At 41.1% G+C, this 24,953-nt stretch overlaps 1 protein-coding gene across 4 annotated transcripts in view; it reads right to left on the bottom strand.

Moving 5' to 3' along the window:
* LRP2 (LDL receptor related protein 2) overlaps positions 1-24,953 on the bottom strand; it is a 199,709-nt gene that overhangs the window by 22,835 nt on the left and 151,921 nt on the right. For all 4 annotated transcript variants that reach the window (XM_032637870.1, XM_032637872.1, XM_032637871.1 and 1 more), the window contains 12 exons: positions 24,612-24,782; positions 18,938-19,164; positions 17,594-17,771; positions 16,333-16,529; positions 15,349-15,594; positions 14,497-14,625; positions 13,464-13,583; positions 12,600-12,716; positions 11,728-11,844; positions 10,730-10,867; positions 6,959-7,081; positions 3,131-3,259 (listed from right to left, as the gene is read on the bottom strand). In XM_032637870.1, coding sequence (XP_032493761.1) covers positions 3,131-3,259; positions 6,959-7,081; positions 10,730-10,867; positions 11,728-11,844; positions 12,600-12,716; positions 13,464-13,583; positions 14,497-14,625; positions 15,349-15,594; positions 16,333-16,529; positions 17,594-17,771; positions 18,938-19,164; positions 24,612-24,782 — 1,892 coding nt within the window. The remainder of the gene's footprint in view (positions 1-3,130; positions 3,260-6,958; positions 7,082-10,729; positions 10,868-11,727; positions 11,845-12,599; positions 12,717-13,463; positions 13,584-14,496; positions 14,626-15,348; positions 15,595-16,332; positions 16,530-17,593; positions 17,772-18,937; positions 19,165-24,611; positions 24,783-24,953) is intronic.

Genomic DNA, 24,953 nt, shown 5'->3' with positions numbered 1-24,953 from the left:
AATTATATTTATATATAAATAATGTTTATATATAAATAGATACATCTCAAATGTGTGTATACATGTATATATATACACACACGTATAAATAAAAGACACTGATACAGGTATCTCCTGACTCAATTCTTTTAAATAAAAACAGATTTATATCTATTTGTCCTCTATAGTAGGCAATGAAGTGAACTTAGCCACTTCTCAGGGTCCCTTAAGGCAGGGGTCCCCCACCCTCAGGCCGCAGACCACTACCGGTCCACAGCCTGTTAGGAACAGGGCCACACAGCAGGCGGTGAGCAGCGGGCAAGCGAGCGAAGCTTCATCTGCCGCTCCCCACTGCTCCCCATCGCTCCCCACTGCTCCCCATCGCTCCCCATCGATCCCCACCGCTCCCCATCGATCCCCACCGCTCCCCACCACTCCCCACTGCTCCCCATCACTCCCCACCGCTCCCCACCGCTCCCCACTGTTTCCCATCGCTCCCCATCACTCGCATTACCGCCTGAACCATCACCCCACCTCCAGCTCCCATGCGTGGAAAAATTATCTTCCTGGTGCCAAAAGGTTGGGGACCGCTGCCTTAAGGTACAATGACCATGGGTATATGTGGTTTGAATAAACTAAAAACATTCAGTTTCAAAAACACAAAATAAAGCACAATAACCTTCAATGGAATGCTGCCCTTGGATTTCATACTTAAAAGTTTTATGCGTGAAAGTCTTATAATAAAGGTCTAGTCTGAGCTCTTAACAATGACACATCGCTAAATAGGTCTGTTCAGATTTTCTATTTCTTCCTGAGGCAGTTTTAGCATTTTTTGTCTAAGAATTTATCCATTTCACCTAAGTTGTCTAATGCGTTGGCATGAAGTTTCTCATGGTATTTCTCTATTACCTTTTAAATTTCTGTAAGGTGGGTAAGTAATGTCTCCACAGCATTGCTCAATAAATGTGACCCTATTTTTATCAACATGAATAGCCTTGAGCCAGTCACATAACCTCTCTGAGTCTCAAGTACACCATGAGGCACTGTGATTTCCTCCCCAGCTCTAACATCTACAATGTGATTAGGGATCCCAGGAGGTAAAAATTTCTGGACCAAGTGTTCCCTTGAATGAGTTATACTCTTGTGAAGCAAGAGTCTTTAACGAGAGCAGAACCCTATAACATTATGAGATTCAGCCTCAAATGTAAAGACCTTCCTGTAACTTTTTTCGTTTGAAAACAATCACCATTTTAATTCATAATACAAGAGATCTCCCCCAACCCAGATATATGATACTCTATTTCAGAAGTAGACACTCTATCTTCCATTTTATGAAGAAGGAATAAGAACTACCAGAGAAATAGCAAGTCAATCTATCTCTGTAATCACATAAATAATATTTGCAACCTGAGGTTAACTTCTTTTCTTTATCCCTCAATGGTATGAGCAAAATGTTAATGTCTTTCCTTTCATGATTTTAAAATATTTTTAAAAAAGAAAACACATGTCCAAAACACTTCAGTGATCCTGTTTAAAAGAAAAGGAGGAGGAAGAGGAGAAGAAAGGAAAAGAAAAGGAAAGCAAGTGGATTAGCAGCATCAAAGAACTGGTGTTTTAAATAAGAATTCTATGTCTTAGTCAAATTAGCCCACTGCAGTAAGACTGAATCCCATATCACAGATCTGCTTAATATCTGAAAAGAAATGCTGCTTCCATACCGTATTAATGCCTGTGATACCTATTTCCTTTAAATAAGCCCTGCTTTTAATTAAATGTCATTTGAATTCAAAGTACTGAGGTTAATTTTAAGGCTTTTAATTGGCACAGGTAACTAAAAGAGAAACCGATGTTTGACCTGAGCCTAACTTGGAAATATTCCAAAGTCCTGGAACCATTCACATATCAGTCTCTAGGCAGCAGAACCCAAACCTACCTTTGGGTTTTACAAATTCCATCATGTTTACGCTTTTTAAATATTTAATCAAGTCACATTATTATGTCAAAAACTCCAGGCCCCATTGAGAAAGTGTGTGAAACGAATGGCAAATCAACTCAATATGGCTGATTCTTCATCTTCTTTTGTAACCCACACAGGAGAAAATTTGCCAGGAAATCTTTGGGGCGCCTCAGAAAAAGGCGATTAAAGCCCACAAAATTGAAAGCATGTGCAGCTAACTAAGGTGACTAAGTCCAGACTTGTAGGGTTTGAAGAACTCCCTCCTTTTTCCTAAGAAGAAATCGAGGCCTGACGAAGTCAGTATGTACTCAAAGTGGCACAGCTAGTTGCAGAGGAGCTAGAAGCCGGCTCTTCCAGACTGCAGTCCCAGGACTGTTCAAATTCTGCCTCTGCCACTCTGTGAGCCACTCAAGCAAGTTACTTAAGCTCTGTGAGCTTTATTATATAGTTATAGACATAATAGCAGTAATCCCCTGGAGCTATCTTGAGTGACAAATTAGAGAACGTATGTGAAAGCATTTCATAAATGCTACAAAGGACTAGCAAAGTGCGAATTATTAGCATGCCCTTCCAAGATTTCCATCACAATATTAAGCTAGAAGCATCCCTTGATTGCATACATCATCCTTGCCCCACATAAAATCCTCTCTTAAAAAAAGTGGTCCTTCCAAGGTCCCCTGTGACATTTCCATTCTCACCAACCACTCTTCCCCTATGTGCCAAAGATTACTGCATTTGGCTTAAGATGAAAAAATGTACAAACTAAGAAACAAAATGAATAGCTTCAAGGTGCTGAGAGGCACCTAATGAACTGGGAAGAGGATACGCCCTGCAGTTAAACAGATCAGAGTTCAAATCCTGACTCAGTTTCTTGATGACAGGAAGACATTGCCAATTTATTTAACCTGTAAGTTGGTTTCCTCACTTGTTTAAAAGAGAGAGACAGAAAGACAGACAATACCTAACTCACAGGATTGTTACAGGGATGAAATGAGATAATCCATGTACTGTTTAGCACAATGTCTGGTATAGAATAAGTGTTCAATAACAGGTAGCTATGGGCTTGACTGCAGTTCAGAACACAACGTGTAAATTAAAGAGAAACACGGTTATCGTCTACTTTATGTTATTGCATGCTTCCAGTAGGTTAACCTGAGTTACTACAATGAAGTATAAAAATAAGTATTTACTTACTGCATCCCGTCTCATCAAAATGGTCACCACAGTCATTGACATCATCACATACCAGGTGCTGTGAAATGCAACGTCCATTGCTACACTTAAATTCATCTTCTGTACAAGGTCTAGGAGTCGGTTCTACACCTAAAATTTAAGAATAAGGTAAACTCAAAACTTTTTCTTCCGTGAAACACGACGCTTCCTTCTGTGGCAGAGGCAGTATTTCCACAAATAAGCTCGTGTGCTTCCCTACAATTCCTCGTCTCCCTTGCAGTTAGGTTGGGACCATATGTCTAGTTCAGGCCAATGGACTGTGAGTTGGAGGTGACACGTGTCACTTCTGAGCTGAAGCTATTAAAGCCTATGTGCCTCCCTGCTCAGCAACCCAGGGACCATGTGTATCAGGTGGCCTCGCGTCAAGATGGAGAAGGGCGTGCAAACTGCACTGGCCTTTATGTGAGTGAGAAATAAGCCTTGGCTACGTCACACCACTGAGAGTTTGAGATTTGTTGGTTGTGGTCACTAGTATTAATTACCCTAAATGATATAGAAGTAGGGCACTTCCATAACAAAACCTAAAATATTTGGCATTGGCGTCAGTCAGGAGGCAGGCAACGAGGAAAGTGATCCCAAAGGAGGGAAAGATGGAGGCCTGTGTTACGCAGTGGCAAAGTATTTGTAAAGTTGTCACCTTGGAAAAACTGGAAGGCGGACCGCATGTTTACTGAACTTGTCAATCTGGGCAAAGAGGTTAGAAAATGGAATGTTAATAATGTGCGCGGGTTGCCATTACCTGAGTTCGGCAAGAAAGAGATAAGCTCGGGGAAGAACTAGTTGATTTACAAGCAGAAATCAAAGAAAATAAAGTCCAGAAATTTGCAGTTTGCAGAGAACCTACTGCATTTAGATGACATAAGACTCTGAAGTTTAAAAAGGACCAGTCAAATCTCTTAGTTGAATTAAATGACTGCCCATCTACTTTTCTGGCCTGAATATAACTGACAAAGTTGACCCAAAGGTGCGTGAGGGAAACAAAGCAAAGAAATGCAACAAATTCAAGAACTGTGTCTCAAAAAAAAAAAAAAACCCAAAACCAAAACCAACAAACAAACAAAAACACTGAGTAAGGTTATTGACACTTAGAACTAACTGAAAGCAAGCAGATCAAAAGCCTGCTCGGTTTCCGAAACATACGACCAAATAAACCAAAACACTGTGACTGAGGTGACAAAACTCTTGGGCCCCCACCCTTCTACGAGCAGGGAGTGGCTGGGAAAGCTGTACTGCCCCTAAGGAGGGCATACTCCCCTCTTCCCTCTTCATTTGAAGAGGGATATAGACAAGCAACCACTCCCAAAGGGTGGAGGCAGAGACAATGAGGAAAAATGGGCATAGGTGCTCCTCTGAGAGCAGAGTCTTGACCTCATCAATGAATCTCCTCCAATCCCCACTATATAAGGGCCTTCACAATGTCTGCACAGGGTAAACATACAATTTACTCTCCAAGTCGATACGCTTGTGAGAGGGAAAGGAGCTCTATTAACAATTCCACTAGGGCAACAGACGTAAATCAGGACTGTCCTGGGCCAACGTGTGCCACCATAGCCCAGTGCCATTTCAGAATTGCTACAGAACAGGGACGGCAAGGAGTCTCATTCTTTCTTTCCCCACGAGGATGTTTATTTCCATTATGCTCCCCCTGTTCTACCACTATCTACTGGGGGCAGGAGACACAAATAAAACTAGTCTCTTAGTTTATGGGTCTCCAGACCAAGAGGAAGCACATCTGGAATTGATGGCATGACTAGTGCCTGTCACCTGGAGCTCCTGGATTTCATTTACTGAGAGGGACTCTGGGTTATGTCCCTGGGGGAGGGGTTAAGAGTGTTCTACGCATGGAAAGAAAAGTGCACAGGGAATTTTAGTGACACTAGGGTAAATTGTGGTAGAAACAAATGGTGTTCACTAAATATCCATGCACTTCCCTGCATTTCCCAGTCCCCGTTGCAGTTAGATTGGGACCACGTGACTACTGCCAACCAATGGACTGTGAGTATGCGTGACACCTGTCACTTCCAGGCCCAGGAACTTAGGAAACTGTCTCCTCCATTTCTCTCTTCTCCTGCCTCAGCAACCTTGAAGGCTATGTGTTCCAGATGGCATAATTACAGGATGGAGGGAGCTGCCTGACCTTCATCAAACTTTAGTCCTCTGCTGTTTTAAGCTATTGAAATGTTGCAGTTCGCCTACTGTGATGGCTAGCAGTGATTCCTCTAACTTCCTGCTCCACGAGAAGAATTTTAGTTTACTACTCCTTTTTTTCCACTCTGGGATTTGACCATATGCTACAAATGTCTGGCTCCACTGAAAAATGGCATGATTGATAGGGAAAATGGAAAGAGAAGAGGGAAAGGGGTAAACCTGCTCCAATTTTTTAAAAAGGTTTTATTTCTGGGTTTTCATTCTTTTGTGCTATGCTTCAAACAAACATATTAACAATGTTATAACCACAGGTTCATCTCTGCCCCAAAAAGGTGAGGGAGAGGGAGGGTACAAACTTGAACATGGCAATAGTATCAAAGTGCCCCTGACACCCAGTCCCCGGGATGGCCATCTGGGATGGCAGCTGACAGTAAGCATTCTAAGCCCACATCAAAATAAAGAATAGAGGGCTTCCCTGGTGGTGCAGTGGTTGAGAGTCCGCCTGCCGATGCAGGGGACACGGGTTCGTGCCCTGGCCCGGGAGGATCCCACATGCCGCGGAGCGGCTGTGCCCATGAGCCATGGCCGCTGAGCCTGCGCGTCCGGAGCCTGTTGCTCCGCAACGGGAGAGGCCACAGCAGTGAGAGGCCCGCGTATCGCAAAAAAAAAAAAAAAAAAAAAATAAGGAATAGAAAATAGAAAAGTTAAGCATTTATCTAAATTTTCCCAGATAATATCCTTTTAGAAAAAAAAGTAATTCGACTCAGGAGAAATAATTTTCCTCACTGACTTTTTCTAGGTTAATTAAATTGCCCAGAAAATTAATCAGCTCTCTCCTTCAATGGATAGGTTTAAAACAGTCTCAAAATATAAAAGCACAGATTTTTCAATATCTAAAATATTAAATGCAGCCAGTTTGAAACTTCTCTCTTAAAATAATCTATCATCTTTCTCTTCTGGGAAATACATTTTCATTTTAAAGAAGGATATTAGATAAGCTCTGTGAACACCAGAGCTGCCTTATTTAACATGATCTTTTCAGTGGGGCATTGAGAATTTCCCATGCCTATATTGGCAATTAGAAACTCTAGGCTGAAGAGTGACCAAACCTCATCTTTGAAAAGAGAGAAACCATTAGTTTGTCAAGTGTGACTCAACCACTATTTAGTATTCTCACTTTCTTAAGGAACTTGCCAACATCTGGTTCAAATGAAACAGGAAGAAGCAGGGAAGGGTTGCATCTAAGTAATGAGTGTTTACAGGGTCTTGCAAACAATAATGTCCACGGAGATCTGCACTCACAGGTGTAGCTCAAGCCTCTACAGAACAAACTGAAATCCCTGAGGTACATTTTGCAAACTGCAAGCAATTGGGGGCCCTTCTTTTTCCCTTCTCCCTTTTTTTTTCTTTTTTTTTTTTTTGCAGTATGCAGGCCTCTCACTGTTGTGGCCTCTCCCGTTGCGGAGCACAGGCTCCGGACGCGCAGGCTCAGCGGCCATGGCTCACGGGCCCAGCCGCTCCGCGGCCTGTGGGATCTCCCCGGACTGGGGCACGAACCCATGTCCCCTGCATCGGCAGGCGGACTCTCAACCACTGCGCCACCAGGGAAGGCCTCCCTTCTCCCTTTTGACTTTTGCTTACAGTTCTCCTTCTTCTCATCACTTCCATCTCCACAGTCATCCTCATGGTTGCACAGCTCGTGACGATAAATGCAGCGATTGTTGTCACACCGGAAACGGTGTGGTGAATCACAGGGAACACTCACTAAAACACAAGACGGAAAAGCAAAAGTACAGGTTAAGAGCAAAACATAAGGATCAGTATCTAAAAACCCTCCCGTGCCAGCGCCAGGCTTGCCTGATTCATCCCTTCATTGGCTTGTTCGATTAACCAATCGACAAATAGCTCTTGAGTGTCTAGTTGACACCGTGGCGCTGTGCCGGGCATCAGATTCAATTGGGAAAAAGAAAGACACGATACTTATCCTCATGGGATGTTTATTCTAGCAGGAGAACAGACTTTACAAATTAACCATTCAACTACAACTGTGGTAAGAGCCACAAAGGAAACATGCTGTGAAAGCATCTACTGTGGAGATACATAGTTCTGGGGGAGGAGGGGTCAGAAGAGGCTTCACATGGAAAAATTCTGAGTCAGGAAGGCAGGCTTCTGGACCTGAATAAAAGATCTCTGGGCTGAAGCATGGAGCGAGGAAGACAATGGTGGCCAGGAGGGTGGAGAGGCCAGCAGGACCATACCTGAGCCAAGAGGCCACTGTTTGTCCCTCTGACTGGAGTTATCATTGAGCCTCTAGAACACAAAGTCTTTTCCTTAAAGTTTTACACCATGATGGACTTTCCTACCTGAATTCCCTCACCTATTGCACTTAAAGTTGATATTTCATAAGCAAACCCTGACTCACTTTATTATCCAGAATTAGACCTCTGGCTCATGCTTGTGTCCCTGTGAGGAACCTACAGGTAGAACCCAGGTCCCTTAGTTGCTACAGGGAAACAGTCCTCTGCATGTACAAGAATTCAGTGAACTTTACACACATGTGTTCCTCTTTCCCATGGAGGACTTGGGCTGTTTGATTTTCCTTCTGCCTTGGTACCACAAACAGGGAGCAAGAGGAGAGACTTGTAATGAGGTTGGGGGGAAAAAATTCAGCTCTGAGGGCTTCCCTGGTGGCGCAGTGGTTGAGAGTCCACCTGCCGATGCAGGGGACACGGGTTCGTGCCCCAGTCCAGGAAGATTCCACATGCCGTGGAGCGGCTGGGCCCGTGAGCTACGGCCGCTGAGCCTGCGTGTCCGGAGCCTGTGCTCCACAACAGGAGAGGCCACAACAGTGAGAGGCCCGCGTACCGCAAAAAAAAAAAAAAAAAAAATTCAGCTCTGAGAACTGGTTCTTGGAAGTATCGTTAATAGAACTTTGCAAGAATTATTTGCTGTTAAATGCAACATTATAAAACAGTGTTGGTCACTTTTTCATGTGGCTATATGTCTCTGCCTCTGCAAAGTTTAATTTTACTAACTATGGGCACTTTATCTTTTAGAGGGAAGCAACTTCCTGAGGACTTCTTCTTTGAAAGTTACACATGCTTAAGATGTTTTTCAAGATTCATCAAGTGAAAAACAAAACAAAACATGGTTAGTTCCTTATACAAAACTAAGATGTGGCAAGGAAAGTGTTGGGATGCCACTGGGAAAATATAATGTATGCTAATTCAAAGTTCTCTGGGGGGAAGGAATACTCTGATATATCATTTTCTAGAGTCAAATCCCTGGGCTAAAAATGAATTGTTTTCGAAGGCCACAAAGTGTTTAAAACTATGGATGTTTGCCCAACTTTCTCATGTCCCAAGTAGAGAACTAAGCAGGAAAGTGAAAGCACACTGATGCAGATGAATCTAGGAAACTGACTGGAAGAGGTGATGAGAACCCCAGAAGCAAGTTGCATCTAAGTCAGACTAGGAGTTAACCAAGAGCTCCAGAAGTAACGTTTCTGGGAGTGTCTTCTCCTGTGTTGGGGGCTTTTACTTACATGAAATGCTTAAGCTTTAGCTTGCATCAGGATCACCTGGAGGGCTTATTAATGCAGAGAGTGCTAGGTCCCCCTGCCAGAGATTCGGATCGGGTAGATCTGGGGTGGGCCCATAAATCTGTATTTCTAACACGTTCCCAGGTAATACTGACTCTCCTAGTACAGAGATGACACTCTGAGAACTACTGCTCTCAAGTCTCTCCAATGACTCAAAGCATGGAGCAAAATGACCAAAACAAACTCTATTTTCATTTACTTTGTTAAAATCAGTAGTTATCAACCAGGAGACTAAAAAGCTAAGGAGCTTTCTCAATATACGTTTTGCCCAGGCCTGATATGTCCTTGGACATTCTGGTTCAATAGGTCTAAGCCTAGGGTGGGACCAGAGCGTGTGCTTTTGAAACACCTCTCCCCAGGTGATTCTGATGGGTACCCAAATTGAGACTCACTGGTTTAAAAAATAAATAGAAGCAAGAGGGAAGAGATATGGGAACATATGTATAACTGACTCACTTTGTTATACAGCAGAAACTAACACACCATTATAAAGCAATTATACTCCAATAAAGATGTTAAAAACAAAACAAAACAAAACAAAAACAAATAAATGCTGGAGAGGGTGTGGAGAAAATGCAACCCTCTTGCACTGTTGGTGGGAATGTAAATTGATACAGCCACTATGGAGAACAGTATGGAGGTTCCTTAAGAAACTAAAAATAGAACTACCATATGACCCAGCAATCCCACTACTGGGCATATACCCTGAGAAAACCATAATTCAAAAAGAGTCATGTACCACAGTGTTCACTGCAGCTCTATTTACAATAGCCAGGACATGGAAGCAACCTAAGTGTCCATCAACAGATGAATGGATAAAGAAGATGTGGCACATATATACAATGGAATATTACTCAGCCATAAAAAGAAATGAAATTGAGTTATTTGTAGCGAGGTGGATGGACCTAGAGTCTGTCATACAGAATGAAGCAAGTCAGAAAGAAAAAAACAAATACCATATGCTAATACATATATATGGAATCTAAGAAAAAAAAAAAGGTCATGAAGTACCTAGGGGTAAGACGGGAATAAAGACACAGACCTACTAGAGCATGGACTTGAGGATATGGGGAGGGGGAAGGGTAAGCTGGGACAAAGTGAGAGAGTGGCATGGACATATATACACTACCAAATGTAAAATAGATAGCTAGTGGGAAGCAGCCACATAGCACAGGGAGATCAGCTCGGTGCTTTGTGACCACCTAGAGGGGTGGGATAGGGTGGGAGAGAGGGAGACGCAAGAGGGAAGAGATATGGGGATATATGTATATGTATAACTGATTCACTTTGTTATACAGCAGAAACTAACACACCATTGTAAAGCAATTATACTCCAATAAAAATGTTTTTAAAAAAAGATGTTTAAATAAATAAATACATATGCATCATAAAACAGAAAATTAGATGGGCTTGAATTATGATGTAACGTCAAGTGACTAAGGACTAACTAGTTTTAAAATGTCCTAAAGGTGTTCTCTGAAGTTCGGGGGGTTTAGCAGAAGTACCTTGAGGGGCACTGAAAGTAGAATGGAGCAGGAGAGATGTACAGCCCCACCCTACCTCAGACTTCAACCACAACAGTTCTGCCGCTATTTATGCCAATTGCCTTTGAAGGCCACAAAATGTTTAACACTATGGATGCCTGCCCAACTTTCTCATGTTCCAAGTAGAGAACTAAGCAGGAAGGCCAAGTGAAAGCACACTAATGCAGATCATGTGTCCAGTACTCAAAAATTGTACAACCACCCTCCTGGATCACAGGATCCACATAAGAAACATTGACAACACCAGCCCCAGCCTCTCTCACTCACAGCACAAATGAAGTTCTTCATCGGAACCATCGCCACAGTCGTTATCACCATCACACTTCCAAGATGACTGGATACAAACATGATTTTTACATTCGAACATAGTAGCTGGGCAGTATGCCCCATTGGGAAAGCGAGTGGCTGTTGGTGGGGAGGAGACAGAGTCAAATTATTAGAAAAAGATACTTTTTGGAAAGCTATCCGGCTGTTTCTCCTTTACAGAAAGAGCTCTCCTAATGGAAAGAGTTCCATTATAGCCTGCTCTTCCTGATTCAACCAGATGTTCTGTGGCTTTAAACTGTCTGAAATTCTGATGGAATGTTTCTTAAGGATGGATGACCAAGCCCAGTATTCAATGACATGAGTCATTCTGTGGACAGCACCGCACTTTTTTGTTATAGGCAAGCGCAACCCTTCAGCGGTGTCAGCACTGGCTTTTCCTATCATCCATTTATACAGTCTCTTGAAAAGCAGGTTTTAAGATGCGGCAACCGTATTATCAACAAAATCCACCATAGACAATCATCAACAGTTAATATTTATTCAGTGATTCAAAAAGACTAAAATGCAAATGATCATATTGTCTTTATACTTGTAAACAATTTTATATGCCATTATTCAATTCAGAAAATGTTTAATACTGGGACTTCATTATGTTTGAATACCCTTTTATTCATTGCTTGAATATCCTTTTACCTGCCAAGTTTTTATCCAATTAACGATTTGTAGAGTAGCTGATAACATATAAATACTTTCGTTAGCACACTTAATATATTCTCTATTTGAAATATTATTAATGAAATGCACTTGAATGTCTACTGTGAAATATATGGACATGGTGACTCAGGCCCCAGGTAAACTGATAATTATCAATGAATGCTGAATAGAAAATATCTATGGTCTTTTAATATAAGAAGTGGTGGCTGATGGGAAAAGTTGGGTCTAAATTGCCATATCCATGCATTTCAGACAAACGGTGCCATGGGTGTCTAGAAACTTACGACAAGTGGCTTCATCAGACGCATCGTGACAATCGGCAAACCCATCGCATTTCATTTGGTCAGGAACGCAGTGCCCGCTATCACACTGAAAATATCCAGGATGGCAGGTCATCATCTCTGAAGAGAAAAGACTGTCATTTCCAGGATGCCTTGGCATTCTCAGACAACTGTTAGTTCCGTGGAGAGTCGTAAGTCTTCCATCACATTCCTATCCACACCCGGTGACTGGCTCACAACAAACCCACGCCTTGTGGTTAGCGAGTAAATACACTCTCAAAGGTACACCTTCCCCGTTCAAAATATGGAGATGGAAGTAGCAATCTCTCCTCTATTAAATATCTCTAGCTCTTAAATTTTTCCTCAAAACCCTGAACTCCCCAACTTTTACTGTTTTGCACGCTGATTTTTCTCAGACTCGACCCTTAATCAGTAAGAGCTATAAAACTACTTGGGGTTTATGATTCCTATTCTAACATCTGACCTCTACACCAGGGAGCTACAGCCATATATATCTTAGGGCCACTTTCTGGAGAACAGTAGGAAGACCAATGTTTTTATTTGTTTATAAGGTCCATGCAGATTAAAGTCTGCTCCTAGCAGAGGTTTAAGTTAAAATGAGATTTTTAAAACTCTCTTGAGATTTTCCCTATTATTATTGATCTAGACTGCTATAAGGTAATCATAAACATAGAAAATATATATAAAGCAGAAGGTACTGTAATGCTAAGGTTTATATATTACATAAATTACACAGAAATCATTTAAGTCTAAAAAACCTTCCAAACACACATGTGAAGCCCCTACTTCCGACCAATATGCTGACCCTAGTACAAGACTCTCTGGAAAGCCCCTTAAAGAGCTGTGACAGTTACCGCAGTCCCGCTCATCTGAGTTGTCCCCACAGTCATTGTTTTGGTCACAGATCCATCGAGAAGGAATGCAGCTCTGATCATCACACCGAAACTCGCTCTCTGTGCATTCCCGGGGGGCTGAAAAAAGAAAGCCACGTGGCCATCAGAGGGCACCAGGAATCATACATAGGGGACAGGCTTGTGGACTGGCCTAAGTGTCCTCTGTGCCTAACGCCCTCCTGTGTCCCAAGTCCCAGACTGTCCAGCCTCCAAAAATAGACTTTCCATCTCAATTGTAAGTCTATAAAGAATGGACTTTGTCAAAAAGTTTGTCCAAAGGTGATTTAATCTTAAGATAATTTTTCATTTCCTGAAACTCCAGATAACCTCCTATAGGATTCAACATGAACTTTCTTATGAACAATAAAATGCCAATTGGATCACCCTTTTGTGTAAGAAGTTTTTAGTCAATTGATAATTGCAGGTGTAACCAGCATCCTGATTCTCTCAACTGCCTATACCTTCTTACTTCCAAAAGGGGACTAAAGTCAGAATGTATTTCATGTTAATCTGAAATCGATATATATCATAAGGCAATGATATATTGTAAGTCACCTCAAGTTCTTTTTGAAAAAAAATAATAAACTTGAGTGTAAATAAATAGAGACAAAAGATATACTTGGGTAAATATTCTTCTCCCAGAGCTTGATTACAAGCAGCTGAGAAGGAGATGAAAAAGTAGTAATGTACCAGTCAGAAAACAAGAGATCAGGTAGCTGTCCTCCTACCCTTTGAGGATGAACGGCATAGACAGTTGAATTACAGACAAAGAGCAGACATCACCACTCCAGTGGCACGTAAGGATGAAGGACCCTGAACACTCACTACAGTTTTCCTCATCTGAATGGTCTCCACAGTCATTGTGCCCATCACATCTCCAGCGAAGAGGGATGCAGTGGTGATTTGTACAGCGAAATTCCCCAGAAGGTTTGCATGCCATCGACTCTGCAAAGCATAGTCATTGCAAATACTTCAGAAACCCATGGTCAAGAAATGTCGAAGTAGTCCTGGCTTTCTTCTGAGATGGTCTGAGGCTTACACTACCATATTCTCAAAGCTCCCAGAAAGAGGAATGCCAGCCACATTCACTGTCACTATTCCTCTTTAGGCTAAACTGAATCTATCCTACTGTTAGAAACTAGATCCATTCTCTTCTGTAGAAACTGTTCAAAAAATGATTTAGTCCCTGGCTTGCAATTTGCAATGAAGGCCTGGAAAGGAAAATTAAGTGATGCCACCAGCAAACAAAACATGTCCATCGCATTGTCTTTAGTTGATTAGATTCAGTGTTATTAAAATAACCCAATATCTTCCTTACCTCTCTTCCAACTAAACCTAACACACACACACACAGAGAGACATTGTTTTCAAGTTAGAGTATATGCCTAATCTTGGCAAATTCCATTCATTCATTTGGCCTTTTGTCCATAAATTTTCTATGTTGCCAGACACAGAGGATGTGGAAAGTCAGAGGGAGATTCAGAAATAAGAAATATTCTGATTTTGAAATATCCTTTTTAGAGATAGATACCAAATCTTTTCTCTACTCCCTCTTTCATTCCTTTCAATCAATCTCTAAGATCAGACAGTTTAAACTTGTCAAGCGTAAACAGGAATTCTGCATTTGGGAGAAATTACACAAATTCCTAATATCTTCACAAGGTCTTCCCCAAGTATAGTATCCTTTGAGACACATTTCATTTAAGATGTATAAAGTAAACTCCCAATATCCCTGTAAAAAGCTACAAAAATGTAACATGTTATTAGAGGCAAACAAAGGAAGGATGATGTGGGAAATCTGCTCTCATCTCCTGCTAAGTTGTTTGTCCCTCCCTCCTCCCCTGCAGCCCCTCCCTACCACAGTCCTGCTCATCGCTGTTGTCCCGGCAGTCATCGAAACCATTGCACACAGCCCACAGCAGGATGCAGCGGTAGTTTGTTTTACAGTCGAATTCCGTATAGTTGTCACAGCGGTAGGCAGGGCTCACTGAAAAGAGAAGAAGGGGCAAGGTCAGAACTGAAGTCTCGGTCCTGAAAGGAAACCAAAGACACCTTTCCATTGTCTTATTTAAGATGCGGTGCTGATGAGTAACGGTGACCGTGTTACCAACCAAACAGACTCTGGCAACTGTGTCTCTTTTAGGTGTGATCTGTTCACCCAAAGCAGAAAGACAGAGTCCTTAAGTTCTCTCACCGTTTCATTCCACGCATTTATGTTGCAGTCAAACTTTGGGGGGGAGTGGGGCGGGGGGGGGGGGGAAGAACTGGGTTTGAAGTAAAATTAAAAAACCAGGTTGAAGTGTCAGCTCTGGCACGAAGTAGAAAAGTGACCAGCCACTTAACATGAAGCTTAGGCTCCTCACTTGTAAAATGAAAGTTGGTAACACCCACTTTCCCTACCTCACCATGTTTCTCTGAGGCTCAAAAGAGAAAGTGCTAGATAGACAAAGTGTAAGCTCTTGTTATCATATTCGGGACAGTTACAGACATTCGTGTATGGAGAGCAGGAATCAGCCACTTGAGAACAGGGGGCGTGGTTCAACCCGCAGGCTGTGCGTGCGGCTCTCCTTTGCCTTGCGGTGCCGGAAGAGCCGCGGGAAAGAGCCAAGAGGGGGCACCCCATGGGGCTGCAGCAGGGGCTGCACACCCTCTCTCCATCCATCTTGTTCCCTGCTCCCTGTCAGGCCAGGTCCCTCTCACAGGAACTTACAGCATTCCTGGAGGGGCTCGTCTGAGTAGTCTCCACAGTCATTGTCTACATCACACTTCCAGCTCTGAGGGATGCAGTGGCCATTGGCACACTTAAAATAGCCCGGCCGGCAGGTCCTGCTGGCACAGTGGGAACTATCTTCATCCGAGTTATCTCCGCAGTCGTCCTCCATGTCACACTGCCAGGATTCCGGGATGCAACGTTTGTTGGCGCACTGCCATTCGTTGGACTCACACTGGTGATGCTCTGCAAGCGGGGACATTTGGTTATCAGCTTGGAAGGTGGCAGGAACAAAAGCTCCTAATTTACACTAATGGATCCTGGAGAACTCGATTATAATTTCTTCTTAGAGGACTTATGCCCTAATGCACTTATTATTAAGCAGTACCACTACGTGAGCAGTTAGTCCTTTGACTATTACTGTCTCCTAAATTCTTAAATATCTTTTTCTTGCATGCAGAATTAGGGGATAAGGACTGAATCGCTGACAGCCTACTAAATTCACCTTCTCCTGTACCTGTTGCCCTAATGGACAAAGGTTTTCAAACTTTCTGTTTGTTGCTATTGTTTATGTGTTGATTTTGGTTTGGAGGGTTGTTTTTTTGGGATTTGATGGGGCTTTTTTGTTTTTTGGCTTTTTAAAAATGGAAACATAAATAAATATTACAACTGAGAGTCCCTGTTTAAAATGTGGGAATCCCTCATTTCACCCTCAATGTTAGCTCTCAAAGGAGATTCTATGCACAGCATATAGTAAAGAACCACCAATACAGACAACTTAGTATCTACCTCAACCATCTTCCTTGTAGAGACCTGGGATTTTTTTTAAACTTTATAAACATAGATATAGGATGGACTCTGAGGGTTTTTTTTCCCTAGGATTTTGGACCAGTTTTTGGATTATGACATTCAGAAAATCCCTACAGAACCATGGGCGATCAACTATAGAAGTGGGCAGAGAAGGTAGAAAGCAGTTCAACACACCACAAAGAACCGAGTCTTCATCAGACCCATCAGGGCAATCCTGATGAGCATTGCATATGAAGTGTGGGCTGGTACAGTTGCCATCCATGCACTGGTACTGTCCTAACCGGCAGTAGCGCTGCGGGCAAGTGATGGGCTCATCAGAACCATCCAAGCAGTCTCTCTGCCCATCACATTTCCACCAGATGGGAATACACCTACACAGAGAAAACAGAGCACTTCTCCTAGCAAAACACCAAGTGGTTAGAGGAGCAGGCAACGACTATCCAGAGAGAAGAAGGGAAAATTGAATTCCAAGGAATGATACACACGAGTTCTCTCACGGCCCAAGAAGAGGATCAATTAAACCTTAGCTACTGTGGAATATTTTCAGAGAAAACATAACAAGGTGACATAGAACAGGTTTGTTAAGACCCAACACACACTGAAAAAATGCTTTGAGTATGATGATTAAATTCCTGCCACGACAAAGAGTGGAGTGTGTGTTTGGAGCTGTGGTTCTGGAAACAGGGATTGGTTGGGACTGTCAGCCAGAGGGATATATGACATTTGGGTACTGGCTGGAAAGCTGGAGGCACTGACATTTTTTGAGAGTTTATGTCATGATGGGTGTATGCTAGATTCTTAACCTAGGATACCTTATTCAATCGTCAAAATAATCTGCCACAGAATCTTAGATGTTATGATTTGCATTAACATCTCCTCTTGACCTCACTTTCTGACTCAGAGCCCCTAGTCGTCAAGGCCTGTGGCCATTGTGAGGGAAATAATCTGTGACCATGTTTCATAACAAATACAAATCATCAAAAATGGATTTGAATGTGTGACCCTGGATCCTCTGGCATAGTCATTTAAGAAGCTAGGCCAGCATATGTTTGAAAAAGACAGAGAAATTCTATCACTCCTGAGGGCTATTTTTCAGTGTACACTTACATACATTCTTGGCCCTGAGACTTTGGACAATTCCTTAGAAATAAAAAAAACACACAGTTTGCTTCCTTGCTACAGAAACAAAAACTTGCATGCATGGGTGTGACCATTTGGTTCACAAATTCCTTCCTTCATGGACGAAATTATTTGAAGTTAGAGAAAGTTGGACGGTTGGAGATCCAACTTTCCTGGTCTTGGTGCATCCCAAATGAGCCACGTTAATTAGCCAAAATCTTGGTTCATTGGAAAACTCCCATCCCCTGGAGTCTTGAAGTTCAATGTGTGTCCAAGGGCTGGAGAGGCAATGGGGAGAGGGAGAAGAGAGCCTTACATTTCACTGTTGGCACACAGGAATTGGGTGCTAGAGCACATGGGCAGGCACTGGGTGCTGTAACTATGCCGGACAGTATGGAAGTTATCTGGACACTCGCAAGTGAACCCACTGCCTCCTTCTTTGATGAGGCAGAGATGAGAACAGCCACCATTGTTGGTACTGCAGGGATTAGTCACTAGTGAAAGAAGGAAGAAAATATATGTTCATTCACTTAAAGAGAGTATCAAGCACAGACGCGCTGATTACCAGCCGCATAAAACTCATCACCTCTTAGTAAAAAAAAAACGTTATCCTAGATTCATGCTTTGTACAAAAGTGCATAGAGAGTACATATGGTAGAGCTGTTTTAGCAACCCTGTTGCTAGTACAGAAAATTGATTTATGTGCTACCAGAAGTGAGGCTTACTCACTGGTATTGGGCTAGAAAAAATGTGTCTCCCAAAGTTCTTGGAGAGCAGGTGGGAAATTTAGTTTACATCCATGTGCCCACAATCTAAGTTAAAGTTTTCATTTTCAGCAGATGCTATATTCTCTCATCCTAAGGATACAGGCAACAGAAGTTGCACAAGAATCAGGTGGATGGATAAACTGAGCAACAACTATACTACTTTTCTGGGCCGCAACTCAGAGGTAAAGATGAATTTGAACTTCTGCTAAATAATATGAAGAATATTAACTTCCAGAAAAAAATATTTTGCCAATTCTCATTTTTCCTAACTTCCAAGTTTATCGTATGTTTTAACAAGACACCACGACAAAGTGGGCCCACAAAATCCATTCTATCCCCAAAGAATACTCCAGAACTTGGCTAGATATCAAGTACAAACAGACATTTAATAAATGATGTTTTATAGTTACTAAAACTTTCTTTTAAGCATTTCTTTTAAACTAATCATTTCAGTAGATTGATGTTGTAAAGAAATGATTGTTATATATGCATCCATGTTATTATAATACATCTCTTAGGTGTTACAATTTATTGAGGTTATACAGGAAATGTCCGTATTTTCCAGAGGTGCTTTCTTAAGTATTTAGGGCTGAAATGTCAAAAGGCAACATAACAACTGTTGATTCTTATCAAAAAGAAAGCCCAGACTGATCTTTAAGAATAGAGCAGGTGATATGAAAAAGAATTGTAAGCAGACTTTTCCAGGAATAGGGGAATAAACTCTAAAGATATTTCCATCCCTTCAACTCGCAGCATCTGCTTTGTAGAAAACATTAGCAAGTAACACCATTCCCAGTATAAATCATGATATTTATGCTTAAAAAACAAAAACAAGAATGGAATGCACAAGACCCTAAAGCAACTGTGCAAAAACTTCCAAATCACTTACTCACCAATTGGCTGCCTGTAGGGATGATACACACGGATGTCATATGGTCTGTGTGTTGTGTTCACCAGCGCCACCCTATTTGACCCATTGTATTTGTTTCCCTTTTCAACTGTCTTTGTGTTCCAATCTGTCCAATAAATGGTGTCTTCAAAAACAGTAATAGCAAAGGGATGAGGCAGTGTCCCGGTTTCATACACCGTGTGCCGATGGTGGCCCTCCAAATCAGAGTACCTGGAGTCGGAGGAAGGAAGAGTCACTCAGTGAAGATAATGCCCCTCCTCTAATGCCTTTAAGGATAGAGGCTGACAAATCAATGAATAAAGTTCTACCTTCTAGAGGTAACTGAAGTTCAGATCTTCCTCAAAACTTTTGGTCTTCCATGAAAACAAAAACTAAACTTAAAGTTTATTTGGACTGAATGAAAGATGTAAAAGTTGCAAAAGCAATGCCTTAAAATTAGGAGTAACCTTTCTCAAGTGCTCAGGGAACATTCTCAAGGATAGATCATATCTTGGGTCACAAATCAAGCCTTGGTAAATTTAAGAAAATTGAAATCGTATCAAGTATCTTCTCCAACCACAACACTATGAGACTAGATAGCAATTACAGGAAAAAATCTGTAAAAAATACAAACACATGGAGGCTAAACAATACACTATTTAATAACCAAGATATCACTGAAGAAATCAAAGAGGAAATCAAAAAATACCTAGAAACAAATGACAATGAAAACATAACGACCCAAAACCTATGGGATGCAGCAAAAGCAGTTCTAAGAGGAAAGTTTATACCAATACAATCCTACCTTAAGAAACGAGAAACATCTCAAAAAAACAACCTAAACTTACACCTAAAGCAATTAGAGAAAGAAGAACAAAAAAACCCCAAAGTTAGCAGAAGGAAAGAAATCATAAAGACCAGATCAGAAATAAATGAAAAAGAAATGAAGGAAACGATAGCAAAGATCAATAAAACTAAAAGCTGGTTATTTGAGAAGACAAATAAAATTGATAAACCATTAGCCAGACTCATCAAGAAAAAAAGGGAGAATACTCAAATGAATAGAATTAGAAATGAAAAGGGAGAAGTAACAACTGACACTGCAGAAATACAAAGGATCATGAGAGATTTTATTGGCAACTCTATGCCAACAAAATGGACAACCTGGAAGAAATGGACAAATTCTTAGGAATACACAACCTTCTGAGACTGAACCAGGAAGAAATAGAAAATATGAACAGACCAATCACAAGCACTGAAATTGAAACTGTGATTAAAAACCTTCCAACAAACAAAAGCCCACGACCAGATGGCTTCACAGGAGAATTTTATCAAACATTTAGAGAAGAGCTAACACCTATCCTTCTCAAACTCTTCCAAAATATAGCAGAGGGAGGAACATTCCCAAACTCATTCTACGAGGCCACCATCACCCTGGTACCAAAACCAGACAAAGATGTCACAGAGAAAGAAAACTACAGGCCAATATCACTGATGAACATAGATGCAAAGATACTCAACAAAATACTAGCAAACAGAACCCAACAGCACATAAAAAGGATCATACACCATGATCAACTGGGGTTTATCCTAGGAATGCAAGGATTCTTCAATATACACAAATCACTCAATGTGATACACCATATTAACAAATTAAAGGAGAAAAACCATATAATCATCTCAATAGATGCAGAGAAAGCTTTTGACAAAATTCAACACACATTTATGATAAAAACCCTCCAGAAAGTAAGAACAGAGGGAACTTTCCTCAACATAATAAAGGCCATATATGACAAACCCACAGCCAACATCATCCTCAATGGTGAAAAACTGAAACCCTTTCCACTAAGATCAGGAACAAGACAAGGTTGCCCACTCTCACCATTATTATTCAACATAGTTTTGAAAGTTTTAGGTGCAGCAATCAGAGAAGAAAAAGAAATAAAAGGAATCCAAATTGGAAAAGAAGAAATAAAGCTGTCACTGTTTGCAGATGACATGATAACATACATAGAGAATTCTGAAGATGCTACCAGAAAACTACTAGAGCTAATCAATGAATTTGGTAAAGTAGCAGGATACAAAATTAATGCACAGAAATCTCTTGCATTCCTATACACTAATGATGAAAAATCTGAAAGTGAAATTAAGGAAACACTCCCATTTACCACAGCAATAAATAGAATAAAATACCTAGGAATAAACCTACCTAAGAAGAAAAAAGAACTGTATGCAGAAAACTATAAGACACTGATGAAAGGAATTAAAGATGATACAAATAGATGGAGAGATATACCATGTTCTTGGATTGGAAGAATCAATATTGTGAAAATGACTCTACTACCCAAAGCAATCTACAGATTCAATGCAATCCCTATCAAACTGCCAGTGGCATTTTTTACAGAACTAGAACAAAAAATTTCACAGTTTATGTGGAAACACAAAACACCCCGAATAGCCACAGCAATCTTGAGAAAGAAAAACGGAGCTGGAGGAATCAGGCTCCCTGACTTCAGACTATACTACAAAGCTACAGTAATCAAGACAGTATGGTACTGGCACAAAAACAGAAATATAGATCAATGGAACAGGAAAGAAAGCCCAGAAATAAACCCATGCACATATAGTCACCTTATCTTTGATAAAGGAGGCAAGAATATACAGTGGAGAAAAGATAGCCTCTTCAATCAGTGGTGCTGGGAAAACTGGACAGCTACATGTAAAAGAATGAAATTAGAACACTTCTTAACACCATACACAAAAATAAACTCAAAATGGATTAAAGACCTAAATGTAAGGCCAGACACTATCAAACTCTTAGAGGAAAACATAGACAGGACACTCTGTGACATAAATCACAGCACGATCCTTTTTGACCCACCTCCTAGAGAAATCGAAATTAAAAACAAAAATAAACAAATGGGACCTAATGAAACTTAAAAGTTCTTGCACAGCAAAGGAAACCATAAACAAGACGAAAAGACAACCCTCAGAATAGGAAAAAATATTTGCTAATGAAGTAACCGACAAAGGATTAATCTCCAAAATTTACAAGCAGCTCATGCAGCTCAATATCAAAAAAACAAACAACCCAATTCAAAAATGGGCAGAAGACCTAAATAGACATTTCTCCAAAGAAGATATACAGATTGCCCACAAACACATGAAAGAATGCTCAACATCATTAATCATTAGAGATATGCAAATCAAAACTACAATGAGATGTCATCTCACACCTGTCAGAGTGGCCATCATCAAAAAAATCTATAAACAATAAATGCTGGAGAGGGTGTGGAGAAAAGGGAACCCTCTTGCACTGTTGGTGGGAATGTAAATTGATACAGCCACTATGGAGAACAGTATGGAGGTTCCTTAAAAAGCTAAAAATAGGGGCTTCCCTAGTGGTGCAGTGGTTGAGAGTCCGTCTGCCGATGCAGGGGACACGGGTTCATGCCCCGGTCCGGGAAGATCCCACATGCCGTGAAGCGGCTAGGCCCGTGAGCCATGGCCGCTGAGCCTGCGCGTCCGCAGCCTGTGCTCCACAATTGGAGAGGCCACAGCAGTGAGAGGCCCGCGTACAGCAAAAATACAAAAAAAAAAAAGCTAAATCTAGTACTACCATACGACCCAGCAATCCCTCTACTGGGCCTGTACCCTGAGAAAATCATAATTCAAAAAGAGTCATGTACCAAAATATTCATTGCAGCTCTATTTACAATAGCCAGGACATGGAAGCAACCTAAGTGTCCATCGATAGATGAATGGATAAAGAAGATGTTGCACATAAATACAATGGAATATTACTCAGCCATAAGAAGAAACGAAATTGAGTTATTTGTAGCAAGGTGGATGGACCTAGAGTCTGTCACACAGAGTGAAGTAAGTCAGAAAGAGAAAAACAAATACCGTATGCTAACACATACACATGGAATATTAAAAAAAAAAAAAAAGGTCATGAAGAACCTCGGGGTAAGACGGGAATAAAGACGCAGACCTACTACAGAATGGACCTGAGGATATGGGGAAGGGGAAGGGGAAGCTGGGACAAAGTGAGAGAGTGGCATGGACATATATACACTACCAAACTTAAAACAGATAGCTAGTGGGAAGCAGCCACATAGCACAGGGAGATCAGCTCAGTGCTTTGTGACCACCTAGAGGGGTGGGATAGGGAGGGGGGAGGGAGGGAGACGCAAAAGGGAAGAGATATGGGGACATATGTATACATATACGTGATTCACTTTGTTATAAAGCAGAAACTAACACACCATTGTAAAGCAATTATACTCTAATAAAGATGTTAAAAAAAATCAATACAAAAAAAATAGGAATAACCAGAGGAGTTTAAAGATCACTAATTTCTAACCACAGCTGCTTTCCTGCTGATGCAGCTCTTGAAGGTTTATAACCTGTTATGTTGATGTTCTCCATGAAGCATTCTTCAATATCCTGGGATGAACACTGTTTCCTAAGCCATCAGAAGAAATCAGAGGAAAGCAATCTAAAGCTGGACTTCTGTCTCCTCAGGAAGACAAGGGGAGAAGCAGTTTTCAGAGACAGCTTGATTCTCAGTATAACCTGAGCGGTATAGACTAGCTGAGTTAACCTAGAGGCCAGCAGGGTTAGCTTTGTACACACTGGTAGCACATGTATTATTAATCATGACCCAGACATTATTAGTGAATCTAGGTCTCATTCATTCCTCTGAACCTATGTCAGAATACTGATATTTTAATATTTAAAAAACTGGGAGCAGACCCTAAAACTCACAAGAGGTGGAATGAGCTAGCAACTAAAGAAGTTGATAACATTAGTCGTGTGATGTTAGAAATGTTTTCCAAAATATCATAATTTATGGAAACTTAAAGAAGGTATAGGAAAACCTGAATATCTTCTTGACCTCTGTTAATAAGACTGCAGATAAATGACGAGAACTTAGTCATTATCTGTTTCTTTAAAAAGGTCATAAAGTAGAAAGCAGTCTTGAGGTCTTCTCCTTCAGTTCTTGCATGATCTCTATATAAAGAGCTCAGATACTTTTATGAGTATTTTTTGTCAAGTGTAATTTTTTTCAAAATAAATTTGATGGAATGACAGGATTTTTTAAACCTTTAAAATAGCTCTAGTGAATTAACAATTCCCTGCTTTTGCATGCAACAGGCTGTGTATCTGGGTACTAGTTCATAAATGCCCAGAAGACATTACCATAGTCCAACTAGGCCATAATTAGCAATGCCCCGAAATAAACATGTACTGCTTGGCTAATAATTTGTATTATCTTTTTTACAAGGAGTACTTTTCATTGAACAGTATAATTTTTCCAAGTCTATTAATCATATATTTGGGAGGGTAGGGTAAAGTAAAGGGATAAGGGAATTAAGATGAGTTGAGCACTAAGCTGACTACCATAGGGGAGAGATTACTAGCTGCTTTTTTAGGAGTATAAGAAGTAAAAGTACTAAGACAATATCCTGATCTGTATGACTTCAAAGTTCATGCTCTTTCTCTTGCACCATACCACAGAGCTTGGTGAATTGCCTATAGGCACTTTAGTTAGAAGTGACTTCCAACAAACAAGCCAGTTAGAAGCTGCCTGGGGAAAATACACTGGCAACACAAGCACTGGTGTTTGGAATCAGCAATCACCCAGTTTGCTTTATTCTTTTCTAAGTACGTACTCAATGTAACCCAGGTGGGCATCTGTCCAGTATAGTAGATCATTGGTGTAATCAATGGTGAGGCCATTGGGCCACTTGATCTTGGTAGAAATAATCACAGACTTATGGGTTCCGTCCATGCCTACTCTCCCAATGTATGCTCGGTCAGCCCAGTCTCCCCAGTAGACATGCCTGTTGGAGCAAACACAAAGGGTCAGTCCCTGAAGCCAAAAGAACTCAGTGGCAAAGACATAAGCTTTCTCCAATTAGAGAAATGGAGTTTACATCCTACAGAGCCTTTCACAAAGGAAAGAGAACAGAAAATAATCTAACAGGGCATGATGCACAGGAAATGCTCAGGAA

This window comes from Phocoena sinus, chromosome 7 (assembly GCF_008692025.1).
Source record: "Phocoena sinus isolate mPhoSin1 chromosome 7, mPhoSin1.pri, whole genome shotgun sequence".
In the NCBI taxonomy this organism is placed as follows: domain Eukaryota; kingdom Metazoa; phylum Chordata; class Mammalia; order Artiodactyla; family Phocoenidae; genus Phocoena; species Phocoena sinus.
Note: the sequence above shows the minus strand (reverse complement) of the source record. Positions and strands in the feature narration are given on the sequence as shown.